Source organism: Ursus americanus, chromosome 14 (genome assembly GCF_024610735.1).
Source record: "Ursus americanus isolate L20-20 chromosome 14, mUrsAme1.1.p, whole genome shotgun sequence".
Classification (NCBI taxonomy): domain Eukaryota; kingdom Metazoa; phylum Chordata; class Mammalia; order Carnivora; family Ursidae; genus Ursus; species Ursus americanus.
In genome coordinates, this window is record NC_142140.1 from 39,690,762 (window position 1) to 39,703,727 (window position 12,966).

Here is a 12,966-nt window from a genome sequence, read left to right on the forward strand (position 1 = left end):
AGCAGGCGGAAGGAGAAGCAGGCTCCCCACTGAGCAAGGAGCCCAATGCGGGACTCGATCCCAGGACCCCAGAATCATGACCTGAGCCGAAGGCAGACACTTCACCAACTGAGCCACCGAGGTGTCCTGATATTCTTATTTTGAACCACCCTTGGACTCCTGGGATAAATCCCACTTGGTCATGGTGTATAATCACTTTAATATGTTGCCAGGTTTTGTGTGCTAGTATATTTTTGAGGATTTTTGTGTTTATATTCATAATGAATATTTTCTTTACTTGAAGTGTCTTTGTCTAGCTTTGGTGTCAGGGTAATGCTGGCCTCATAAAATGAGTTAGAAGTGTTCTCTTATCTTTGATTTTTTGGATGAGTATGGGAAGGATTGGTGTTAATTCTTTAGATGTTTAGTAGAATTTACAATGAAAACGTCTGATCCTGGGCTTTTCTTTGTTAAGAGATTTTTGATTACCAGTTTCATCCCTCTATTTGTTATAAATTGTTGAGATTTTTCTTTCTTCTTGAGTAAGTTTCAGAAGTTTGTGTATTTCCAGGAATTTGTCTATTTCATGTTTCATCTAGGTTATCCAATTTGTTGACATACTGTTTTTCATAGTATTCTCTTATAATCCTTTTTATTTCTGTGTATTCCATTGTAATGTCCCCACTTTAATTTTAGTAATTCGAATCTTCTTTTTTCTTAGTCAGTCTAGCTAACAGTTTGCTGATTTTCTTGATCTTTTCAAAGAACCAACTTTTCGTTTCAGTGATTTTTTTTCTATGCTCTATTTTATAATTTCTCTCCACTCTGAATTTCCTTATTTCTTCTGCTTTAGGATTTAGTTTGTCCTTTTTTTCTACTTCCTTAAAGTGTACAATTAGCTTATTAATTTGAGACTTTTTTTCTTTTTAAATCTAGACATTTATAGCTATAAACTTCCCTCTAGCACTACTTTCCGTCCATCCCATAAGTTTTGGTATATTGTGTTTTTGTTTTCATTCATCTCAAGATATTTTCTAATTTCCCTTTGATTTGCATCTATACATTTGAATCAATATAATTGTAGTAAGTTGTTGGTAATGATGTTTTACAGTGATTTTTTTTCAGCATTTTTAGATTTTATATACCCAGACAGGGTACCTTGCATCATAGTTTTTAAAATTTCAATGTGTTATTTTTTTCTTAGAAGTTCCAAATTTTTAAAAAGTCTTCCTGTTTTGTTTTGTTTTGGTTGTATCTTATTCCTTTATTTATGGTTTTGATTCCTGTTTTTATGTCTTTATTTTAAACATTCTGTTCTCATTTTATAATAGTTCTTAATCTTAATATCTAACCCTTTGTTTGAGATATTCCCTGATAGCACCCATGCTAAATTGTTTCATTGTATGTTTGATAGTTTTAAGTTGTATACTAATGTTTAGTGGGATTTTTATTATGGAAATGTCATGAGGCCTGGGTTGTGGGTGTAAGTTGGTGTACATTTCATCTGTCTACCTGAGTGACAGGAACATGTGTTTTAAATAATCAAAGGAAACTCCTACATCCCTCAAGCTAGAATGCAAGCTTCCTAAACTAGGAGTCTTTGTTTTATTTACCAGTGTCTTCCAAATCGTGTACTACAGTGCATGCCATTTACTAGGCACCCTACCTGTATTTGTTGATTGCATTTGTCGTCTTCGTTTGCTGGTGGGTGGATTAATTTTGACAGATCCATAGTTTTTTGGTTTTGTTTTTTTGTTTTTGGTTTTTTTTTTTGGCAGAGCCACAGTTTCATTGAAGAAGTAGGAAGGGACTATTCTGTCAATAATGGCTGGAGTTCTCTTTTGAATTTTCACCTCTTTGTTGCTAACATGACTTTTACCCCATGCTGTGAAAAAAGATAATTCTAGTCCTGTTATGGTGAATGAGCATTTGTCTCCGTCCTGGGTCTGTTTTATTTCAGAGGCCTCACATTAGTTGAGTTTGGCTCTCTAAGCCATCTTCAGTTTGTTTTTCACTAATCTTCAAGTTTATCTTTTTATGGTGGGTGAGAAGGCATATTTTACATATTTTTTTAAATAAAAATAATCAGATTAAGCTCTGAAGGTTAAAACCCACTCGGGGTGCCTGGCTGGTTCAGTCGGTGGAACACATGACTCTTGATCTCAGAGTCATGAGTTCAAAACCCACATTGGGTGGAGTTTAGTTAAAAAAATAAATAAAATCTTTAAAAAAACATTGTATTCATGATATAGTTTAGTAATGAGAATTTAGATAATCGTCAAATATAAGGAATGATAGGTGAAAAGTAGAAGAGATTAGCAAAGGGAAAATGTATGTGATTTTTTTTCAACCTAAAGACATTTTTCTGATTAATACACTGAGTGTGGATGTACTGAAGGAGAATATAACTTAATGGTTAATTTCTTTTTCATTTTAGTGTAATGCTTATTAAAGTATTTTAAAATGAAATTTAAATGCTGTTATCCAGCAGGTTTTGGGATTATCTTTGAAAAATATTAAAGAAGAAAATTAACTATTTAATATCATAACATTACCAATAAATTTAGTAGATGTCTTATTCATTTGATATGATACAAATTAGGTGGAACATGAATGTAAACAGAAATAAAATTGCCACCTTCAGTACATTAAAGTTATAAAGAGCTTGTTTTCAAAGACGTAAGTTCTTCCTTATATTGCCTTGTGTGATCATGTTTAACTACTGTCTGTGGTTGATTATAGAAGAGTATGAATTGCTCCAACATTTGGTATTAAGGTGCTTTTAGTTCTGTTGTTAAAAATGGGGTCATGTGGGGTGCCTGGGTGGCGCAGTCGTTAAGCGTCTGCCTTCGGCTCAGGGCGTGATCCTGGCGTTATGGGATCGAGCCCCACATCAGGCTCCTCCGCTAGGAGCCTGCTTCTTCCTCTCCCACTCCCCCTGCTTGTGTTCCCTCTCTCACTAGCTGTCTCTCTCTGTCAAATAAATAGATAAAATCTTAAAAAAAAAAAAAAAAGAGTCATGTGCCATAATGATGACTAAATGTTGCTTCTTCTTTGTTTTATAGTTCCAATTCCTGGCAGATTTGATCGGCGAGTATCAGGTATGTATTCTCTTTCATAACATACTGCTAAAATGCTGTTTCAAGATGGGATTATTTTAAATAAAAATAAACTGATCTTTTAAATAAAAAGGTAAGTTAGTAGCATTATAGAAAATTATAAAACTTACCTGTAATTCCTTCATTCTGTTTCATTTTGAGTTCTGAGAATATATGTACATATTTGTCTCATTAATGTCATTAAAATTTTTTCTTGTTCATAATTATGGCTTCTAAAAGCTGCCTTTTTTTCAGCACTTCATACATCACCCAGTGCTCATCACAAGTATACTCCTTAATCCCCATCACTTGTTTAACCCATCCCCCACCCACCTCCCCTCTCGTAACCATCATCTTCTCTGTAGTTAAGAGTCTGTTTCTTGGTTTGCCTCTCTCTTTTTCCCCCCCTTTGCTCATTTGTTTTGTTTCTTAAATTCCACATATGAGTGAGATCATGTGGTATTTGTCTTTCTCTGACTGACTTATTTCACTTAGCATTATATTCTCTAGCTCCATCCATATAATTGCAAATGTCAAGATTTCGTTCTTTTTTATGACTAATATTCCATTACCCCCCCCCCACATTTTCTTTATCCATTCATTAGTTGATGGACACTTGGGCTTTTTCCATGATTTGGTTATTGTAGATAATACTGCTATAAATATCAGAGTGTATGTATCGCTTTGAATTAGTATTCTTGTATTTTTTGGATAAATACCTAGTAGTGTGATTGCTGGGTCATAGGGTAGTTCTATTTTTAACTTTTTGAGGAACGTCCATACTGTTTTCCAGAGTGGCTGCACCAGTCTGCATTCGCACCAACAGTGCAAAAGGGTTCCTCTTTCTCTGCATCCTCGCCAGCACCTGCTGTTTCTTGTGTTGTTGATTGTAGCCATTCTGACAGGTGTGAGGTGGTATCTCATTGTGGTTTTGATTTGCATTTCCCTGATGACGAGTGATGCTGAGCATCTTTTCATGTGTCTGTTGGCCATCTGGATGTCTTCTTTGGAAAAATGGCTATTCATAAAAACTACTTTTCATATTATTAGTATTTCTGGTATTCTAAAATATGCTGTGTTAACTACTTGCATACATTGTTGACCCACTAAAACTATTCCCTCAATTATGGTGCTGGGTAGCATTCTCTGGTCAGAGACTGAGCATTGCCTGCGTTTTTTCCTGTGTATTGCTTTCCAGAGTCAGTCTACACAATAGGCTGCAGGGAGAAAGACACCCTACAAAGGCTTCTCTTCCACCACCATCTCACTGACATAGACGGTTCCTACTACTTTAATTTAGATCTAAAATAGTGCTTCAGATTGTTTTATTTGGTACTCCTTTGATTACTAACAAAAATGAATGTTTTCCAAATATGAAAAATCTATTTTTATTTTCCTATATGGGACTAATTTGGTAATATTTTTCTCTATTATGATCCAGATTATTTCTTTAATAAGTTTAAGTAAATTTCTATCATGATTTTTAAACTTTTGAAATTTTTAAAAAAGATTTATTTATTTGAGAGAAAGAGAGAGAACATGAGCAGGGGGAGGGACAGAGGGAGAAGGGAGAGAATCCCAAGCAGACTATGGTGAGTACGGAGCCAGATGGAGGGCTTGATCTCATGACCCTGAGATCAGGACCTGAGCTGAAACCAAGAGTCAGATGTTCAACTGACTGAGCCACCCAAGTGCCCCACCTTTTGAAATTTTTAATGAAAAATTTTCCTGGTTCATTGTGCTACTTAGTTGAATTTTGCTATTTTTTTTATTGACTCAAAAATTTTAATATGTGACTGGTTCCGTGAACACTACCTGGCACATAGCAAGCACTCACTAAATATTTATTGAATATATATATATATATGTATATATATATACATATATATATATACATATATATATATTCTTTTTTTTAATAATTGCTCTTAAACTGAGAAGGTCCCCCTTTTTTTTTAATAAAGCTGATAAGTATATTTTCTGGAAGTTTCCTTACAATTAAAATGTTTGACTTTTGGATACATCTAGAGTTTATTTGACTGTACAGTGGGGACGTTAATGTGTTTCAAAATTGCTATGGGAGCTATATGTATCACATCATTCTTTCATATCCCCTCATTCTGGGAAGGTTTCTTGATTTTAAATTGTCACATGACCTAATATGTAGTGAGACTAGGAATCCCTTTTCTATCCCTCTGTCCTTTTCTTTGAGAAAATCTGCTCATTTATGTCTCAGAAAGCCTTTGGTAAGGTTGTACACCAAAGTCTGTTGAAAGGAGATGGAAAAAAATGTTCTTATGTGTAGAGAGACATTACAGAGAAGAAATAGAGTGGAGATTAAGGTTGGTACGAGATCCATGAGCTATTATCTTCCATTTTTGTTCGTCCTTGCCCTATACCCCCCTTTCCCCAAATGATTAGTAATATCCCTTGACATCTGTAGGACAGATCTGGGAGATGGAGAGTACAGTGACATCCTGTCCAGAGGTCACGCATAGTGTTCACGAATTGCTGCTTGAGCTTCTGTCAGTGTTGTTCAGGCCTTGAACTCTGTGGAGAGCTCAGACAAGTACATGGTATTATCCCTCCTCCTCAGATTTTACAGTCTTATTGAAGATTTAAAACTTTTTAATATTATTCAAATGTTAAGTTAAAATAAAAGCTTCTTTAAAGAATCCAAAATGATTATGCAGGAGAGAAAATAGCCTGTAGGAACAGCTTATGTTTTTTTAATCGAGACTATGTGCTAGGTGCACAATTTTAAGGTCTCTCTAAATGCCTCCCTTGTGTCATTGAACATAATCCTCACATTAACCCTATGAAGTACATGCCATCATTATCCCCACTGTATAGATGCAGAAACTGAGGACAAAGCGGAAGTCAAGTCACTTGGAACAGTCAAGGCAATAATGTGCCCAAAGGTAGCGTATGTCCTAAGTACTACCCTTCCTATCTCTAAGGACCCTTTCTTATTACCCTCTGGACCTCTTGGTCAGTTTTCATATAAATCCCCTAAATTCTCAGCCTGTACACTCTTCCCTCTCCAGCCTTTCATCTTCTGGATCTAGCTGAAGCTTGGCTTACCCTGCAGGCTTCTCAAATGGTGATTCTTCTTTTCCACCTTTCTTGTAACATGGACAGGAGACGGGTAAATGTTTCTATACTCCTTAGTGCTTCCAGACTATTCTCTCTCCCTCCTCCCTACAACCCTCACCTTCAAACCTCACATCATTATATTCTGTCAGCCACTTTCCGTCCTTGTTTTAGTTATCTAATAATCCAAGGGCTGTATTCTTATTTCCATATAGATGATTCTTTCAATGTCTTGCACTTCCATTCCTTGACCTCTTGTCTTCCACCCTACTTCAGCCACTCACCCCCAAGGTCATACTCTGGAATGACAAGCATTACAACTCTTTTTTTTTTTTTTTTTTTTTTTTAGGAGTGGGGCAGAGTGGGGGAGAGAGAGAATCTTAAGCTGACACAGGGCTTGATCTCATGACTCCAAGATCATGACCTGAGCTGAAATCAAGAGTCAGATGCTTAACCACTTGAGCCACCCAGGCACCCCAAGCATTACATTTCTTCATACTCAAACAGTGATCCTAATCTCCCACCACCTGCTGTCGCCTGGGCTCTTTTGCTGTCCCGCTCCAACCCTGACAACTTGATTTTCCTTTTTGTTCCTCACTTCATCTGTTACTAACCTTAAATTCCTTGATCAGCGATTATAACCATTCTGTGGCTCATACCCTCAATTTCCTTTTTCCTTTTTACTTGCTTGGCTAAACTATATTCTGTTTAAGGCCAGCTGTCCACTTAATTCTGCCTCTGCACCACAGCAGTACTTGATTGAGGGAAAATACACAGCCCTGTTGACTGATCTTACTTTCAGTACGTGATCGTTCACTACTAGTAGGCTCTGGATGCCAGCAGTCACACTGTGTCTCCGTTCTTCTTTCAGTCTCCTGTTCTCCCAGACAAGCCTTCATACCTTCTTTTCTCCCAAAACCTGCACCTCCTCCTTAGTCCTCATCCCTGGCAGATGATTTTGTTCTTAATTAAGAAAATAGAAGCAACAGATGATAGTTTCCATAGACTCCCACCACCACATCTATCCTTCCTTACCTGCCTATAAGTCCAGTGTCTACCTGTACACTAGTTCATCCCTTCATCCTTCCTGCAGTTACCTCCTCTTTATCCTGCATGCTCTTTATCCTTCAATGGGATTATTCTTATCAGTAGAGAAACAGCATTGACTTCCACTTCTTAAAAAATAAAATAAAACTTTTTTTAAAGATTTTATTTATTTGACAGAGAGAGCGCGAGAGGGAACACAAGCAGGGAGAGTGGGAGAGGGAGAAGCAGGCTGCTCGCCGAGCAGGGAGCCCGATGTGGGGCTCAGTCCCAGGACCCTGGGATCATGACCTGAGCCTAAGGCAGACGCTTAACAGCTGAGCTACCCAGGTGCCCCTAAAATAAAACTTCTTTAAACCACTCTTCCCTCTCCAGCCACCACCCTTTTTTTCTCCATATCTTTACAGCAAATTCCTTGAAGGAGTTGTCCATATTTGTTGTATCTAGTTTCTCTTCTTCTATTCTCTCTTGAGTCCTAGACCTCAGACTTTTGCTCATGCACATGCATTCTCTCTCTCAAATGAATAAATAAAATCTTTTTAAAAAGAGATTTATTTATTTATTTGAGGGGGGTCAGGGGGAGAGGGAGAATCTCAAGCAGACTCCCCACTGAGTGTGGAGCTGTTGTGGGACTCAATCTCAGGACCCTGAGATCATGACTTGCGCCAAAATCAAGAGTCAGGTGCTTAACTGACTGAGCCATCCAGGTGCCCCGCAGCCCAGTGTTGTAAATGTCTCCTCCTGTCGTTAACCTTTTACATGATTTTAGTATCGTTATGCCCTCTTACTCTTGAAGAGACAGACCTAGGATCTGGGACACAGAGAAATAGTGAATGAGTGGTGGGTGGATCCCAGCCCAGACCCCAGTAGCTGTAGAGATGAGCTCTTCCCCCAAAGCAATGGAATTGAAAAGCTGTGCCTTCCAAGTTTAAGTTCTAGCAGAACAGTCCTATATCTATCATGTGATAAATTCATTAAATGAAGAGAGTTCATAAATTCTTTAACGGCAGCTTTCTTGAAATAGTCCTAAAGTAGTATTAACTGTCTCTGAGTTTGAAATGTTAGTCTGATTCTGTTAATTAAAAAACTTCACCCCCAGAAAACCCTTTCTTTTATTAAATACATGTTGAAGCTTCAAAGCATTTTAATCAGAAATTTGTGTGTTGACATCATGCTACATCTGGGCAGGGAGCGTCTGACTCTGGTGATGACTGTGACCAGTCAGTCAGTAGAGTCTGCCGAGAATCTGGTGCCACGGTAGTCACTCATGTCTGCACAGTAGGTGCTCTTCCTTCCCCAGGGGTCGCTGCCTTTGAAGGCTTGCATGCTTATAATGGACTGAAGTACTGATGTTTGTCTTACTATCCTTTCACAGTATTCAGTATTTTTTCCACCAGTGGCTATCTTCAGGTGAAATATTACCAAGCATTACTGAAAATAATTGAGAAAACCCAGTGTTACATACTGAATTGTGTCCCCCTCAAATTCCTGTGTGAGGCCTAAGCCCAATATGACTCTATTTGGAGAAAGGGCCTTTAAAAAAAAAAAGAGGCAGTTAAGGTTAAATGAGGTTATAAGGGTGGAGCCCTAATCCAATAGGCTTGGTTTCCTTATAAGAAGAGGAAGAGATACCCGGAGTGCAGAGTGCGCCACAGAGACAAAGGGCCATGTGAGGACACAGTGAGAGGACAGCCACCCGTGAGCCAAGTGAAGAGGCCCCAGGAGAAACAAAATGTGCCAGTTCCTTGACCTTGAACTTCCATCCTCCAGAACTGTGAGAAAATAGATTTCTGTTCTTTATGTCACTCAGCCTGGTATTTTGTTATGGCAGCCCAAGTTGACTAATACACACAGGCTTGAGTCAGCTCTTCATGGGAGCTAGCAGGAGAGCTTAGAGCCTCGGGCTGTGACCGGGATCTGTGCTCATTTCTTTGTAGAAATGAAAACGTTTTCTCTCACCAGCACATTTTAATGATTCACATTTCTGGGGGCGCCTGGCTGACTCAGTGGAGTGTGCAACTCGTGATCTCAGGGTTGTGAGTTTAAGCCCCACGTTAGGTGTAGAAATCACTTAAAAATAAAATCTTTAAAAAGATGATTTACATTTCTGGATGACAGAAGCATCAATTAAAACTTAGAAGAAGAAATTGTGCTGGATAGTCTCTTGTCACTTTGTGCAGTTTCATCTTGCTGACCAGTGACATCTGCTGGAGAACTGTGGCAATACAAATTCCCGGGAACAAGGGATTGTGCTCTTTCAGTCTTCATTTTCGGTGGGTCTTAAGCTTCTTGTGACACTTAGTGTTGTTCTGGAGGCTTCATAGGGGATCACACAGACTCTGGGGCAACAATCACATAAACAGTTAAAAATCGGTTTTTATATGAAAGATGAGAAGAGTGATCTGGGATCAAGACCAGGAAGAAGTTAAGGAGGTTGGATGGAAACGGAAAAAGCGAAGGGAGGTGAGTCTGGAGTTCAAAAAAAAAGGGAAAAAAAAGTTTCAAAACCAGTTTTGAAAAATAAAATAATGCTTTTCTATAAATAGAAACATTAATAATAAGTTAACTGGAAATAACTATTTTTGTTTAAATCACAGTGCTGTACCTTAAGACTTGAAGACTGTAACATCTGCCTCAGTTATGTTAATGTCTAAAAACATAAAAGTGAGGGGCACCTGGGTGGCTCATTTGGTTAAGCATATGACTTGATTTTGGCTCAGGTCATGATCTCAGGCTCGTGCTCAGCGTGGAGTCGTCTTGAGATTCTCCCCACCCCCCGCCCCCACTTGCTCAGGCGCACATGCATATGCTCTCTGTCTCTCAAAATAAATAAATAAAATCTTTTTTAAGGAAAGATCTTTGAGTCTTTTTTAAAAAATAAAGATATAAAAACAAGCTAAGTCATTAAAGTACTTTCCTTTAAAATCAAAGGAAAAGCAAGCCTGGTGATAGGCCGGCCCAAGACTGCATCATTATCAGTAAAATCCTGTCAGTCTCAACCCTGCAGGCTTATTATTTTAAACTTTTTAAATGAGAATTTTCATACATATGCAGAAGTAGAGAAAGTTATTATAATAATACTCATGTACCCATCTGTCTCCAAAGTGAGGGTTGTTTTTTTTTTTTAAAGATTTTTATTTATTTATTTGATAGAGACACAGCAAGAGAGGGAACACAAGCAGGGGGAGTGGGAGAGGAAGAAGCAGGCTCCCAGCGGAGGAGCCTGATGTGGGGCTCGATCCCAGGGATGCAGGATCAGGCCCTGAGCTGAAGGCAGATGCTCAACGACTGAGCCACCCAGGCGCCCCCAAACTGAGGGTTTTTAAATGCATTTTTCTAAGAAGACACTTTGAGTTCCTGGACCAAGGAGTAGCAACTGGAGTACACCGAATAAAGGTCAGCTAGGAGACTCTTTCTGAAGTAGAATTTGATGTATTCATTGGGTAAGAGGTGAAGGAAGAAAGTCATGACGAGTTGCCAGTTTCTGGCTTAGAAAACTGGGCTGCTTATGACAACGTTAATCAAAAGCACAGAGAACCAAGAGGCTTGCAGTTTAACAGTGTCTGCCCTCGGTGCGGCTTCCTCAGATTTCCTACCGAAATACCTATGAAGATGCAAAAAGTGGCAGCAGTAATGTCTGGAAACTCAGGAAGGTGTGTGTCTTTTTTTTTTTTTTTTTTGATATTTTATTTGTTTATTTATTTGAGAGAGAGCCAGAGAGCACAGGGGGAGCATCAGAGGGAGAGGGAGAGGAAGAAGCAGGCTCCCTGCTGAGCAGGGAGGGAGGTGTGTGTCTTAATCTTTAGGACAGATCTGGGATAAATGTAGCTGACCTCATCTTTGGAATCAGGAATGACTTGGAGAAAGTTAATGAGTCCTTATCTACATTCTGTTGTCCCTTTCCTGGCTCGGCTACCCAAAGCCTGTACCAGCCAGGGACTAGGACCCTCCTGCAGAACGTCACCTGATGCTGGTTTAGGGACCAGAATGGTTATTTGTCCTCTTAACTCCCTTCTCCCTAATTTTTCTCTGTGTAAGGATATTGGATCCCTGTTGGACAGGCAGAGTAGTGATGGCATTACAGTACAAGAGGTGTGGCCCACACTAGAGTACTGCAGGCTAGGCAGGGAAGGGACTCCTTACTACATGACATACCATTTCTCAGGTATTCCGTGAGTTCAGAGAATCAGTAGAAATGGGAAGCTGGGATGCAGCTAGACCAAGGCTGCAGTGAGTAAATGTGTCTAAGAAACCAGGGGTTAAATCGAGAGCAGTGTGTATCAGTTTGTTTCCTAGTTGTTAGCCATCACACAAATGCATTGAGTGTAGGGTCAAGAACCATTTGCGTTCCTTGCCTGCTGACTTCCTGGTTCATCCTGCTTTTGTTTCCCTTTGGGAAAAAAATAGGTAAAAAAACTTTTGCATATATACTCATATTTATATATTTATTTTCCCCTCTTCTTAGCTCTCCTTCTTTCTCACAGAGGTCCTTTCTTATGGAAGGGATAGCACACTTCATATATTCTTCACCTTGCTTTTTTTCCCCTAGAACTCACTTTTAGCTGGTGGAGATCTTCCTCGTTCTTTCTTATAGCATATTATTCAGATAGTTAGTTATGTCATATTTTTTGGGTAGTTCTATCATTTCTGATATTTTGCTATTACAAACAAATGTTCAGTGAATATTTTCTGAATCTTTGAATTACAACAGAGACAAGTCCTGCAGGCAGCCAGCACAACAAACACAGGCTACCTACAAAAAAATCAAGTTGATTTTAGATTTATATAATATATTGTACCCAGAAAAAGACTGACACACAGTATTCATTTTGTTTAAAATTCGTTCTTATTTTTAAGTCATTCATATGAATGACTTAATGAAAAGAATGATGTTGAGTGATTTGAATTGATTCTTTTCATAATTATTCCATATCCATATCCATGTGTTTATATTGCATATGTTGTACTCTCTGGTTTTCCACCTCTGCTTAAAAATTCAGCAGAAGACAGCACCTCCTTGCTTGTCCTTGCCACCACCATGAGATCTACTCTATGATATATTTTACCAACTCTCTCCTATTTGGGACTACCAATCCCTAGAAAGCTGGCATTTTAGCACCTAATAGAATTCCTGGCATGAGTAGGTACTTAATATATTTATTAATTGACAAAAAGCCTTTAAAAATCATTACAGCTTTAGAAAACAGTGAATAACAGGAAACTATGTTCACTTCCTATTTTTCCAGTAAAAGTACACATCTGTTTTATTCACTTTTCTCTTTATGTTTTTCTCTCCAAATTTAGTCTGTGCTGAGACCTACAACCCTGATGAGGAAGAGGAAGATACTGACCCAAGGGTAAGAACTGCTGCAAAGGCCTTAGGTAGAATTGTTTTATTCCCCACTCACTCCCCTCCTCCTCTACATCATCCTGATAATTAAAGTAAATACAAATTAACATCTCAACAAGATGCTACTTTTTTTATCTACCAGATTGACAAATATTAAGAAGAATGAAAGCAGGGGCACCTGGGTGGCACAGCCGTTAAGCGTCTGCCTTGGGCTCAGGGCTTGATCCCGGAGTTCTGGGATCGAGCCCCACATCAGCCTCCTCCACTATGAGCCTGCTTCTTCCTCTCCCACTCCCCCTGCTTGTGTTCCCTCTGTCTCTGGCTGTCTCTATCTCTGTCAAATAAACAAATAAATAAAATCTTTAAAACAAAAAAAAAGAAGAATGAAAGCAGGACTGGTTG

At 38.7% G+C, this 12,966-nt stretch overlaps 1 protein-coding gene across 1 annotated transcript in view; it reads left to right on the plus strand.

Moving 5' to 3' along the window:
• The window catches only part of PRKAR2A (protein kinase cAMP-dependent type II regulatory subunit alpha), a 90,952-nt gene that overhangs the window by 47,080 nt on the left and 30,906 nt on the right, over positions 1-12,966 (plus strand). The window contains exons 2-3 of the mRNA XM_045778886.2: positions 3,045-3,080; positions 12,519-12,571. Of these exons, the coding sequence (XP_045634842.2) occupies positions 3,045-3,080; positions 12,519-12,571 (89 nt within the window). The remainder of the gene's footprint in view (positions 1-3,044; positions 3,081-12,518; positions 12,572-12,966) is intronic.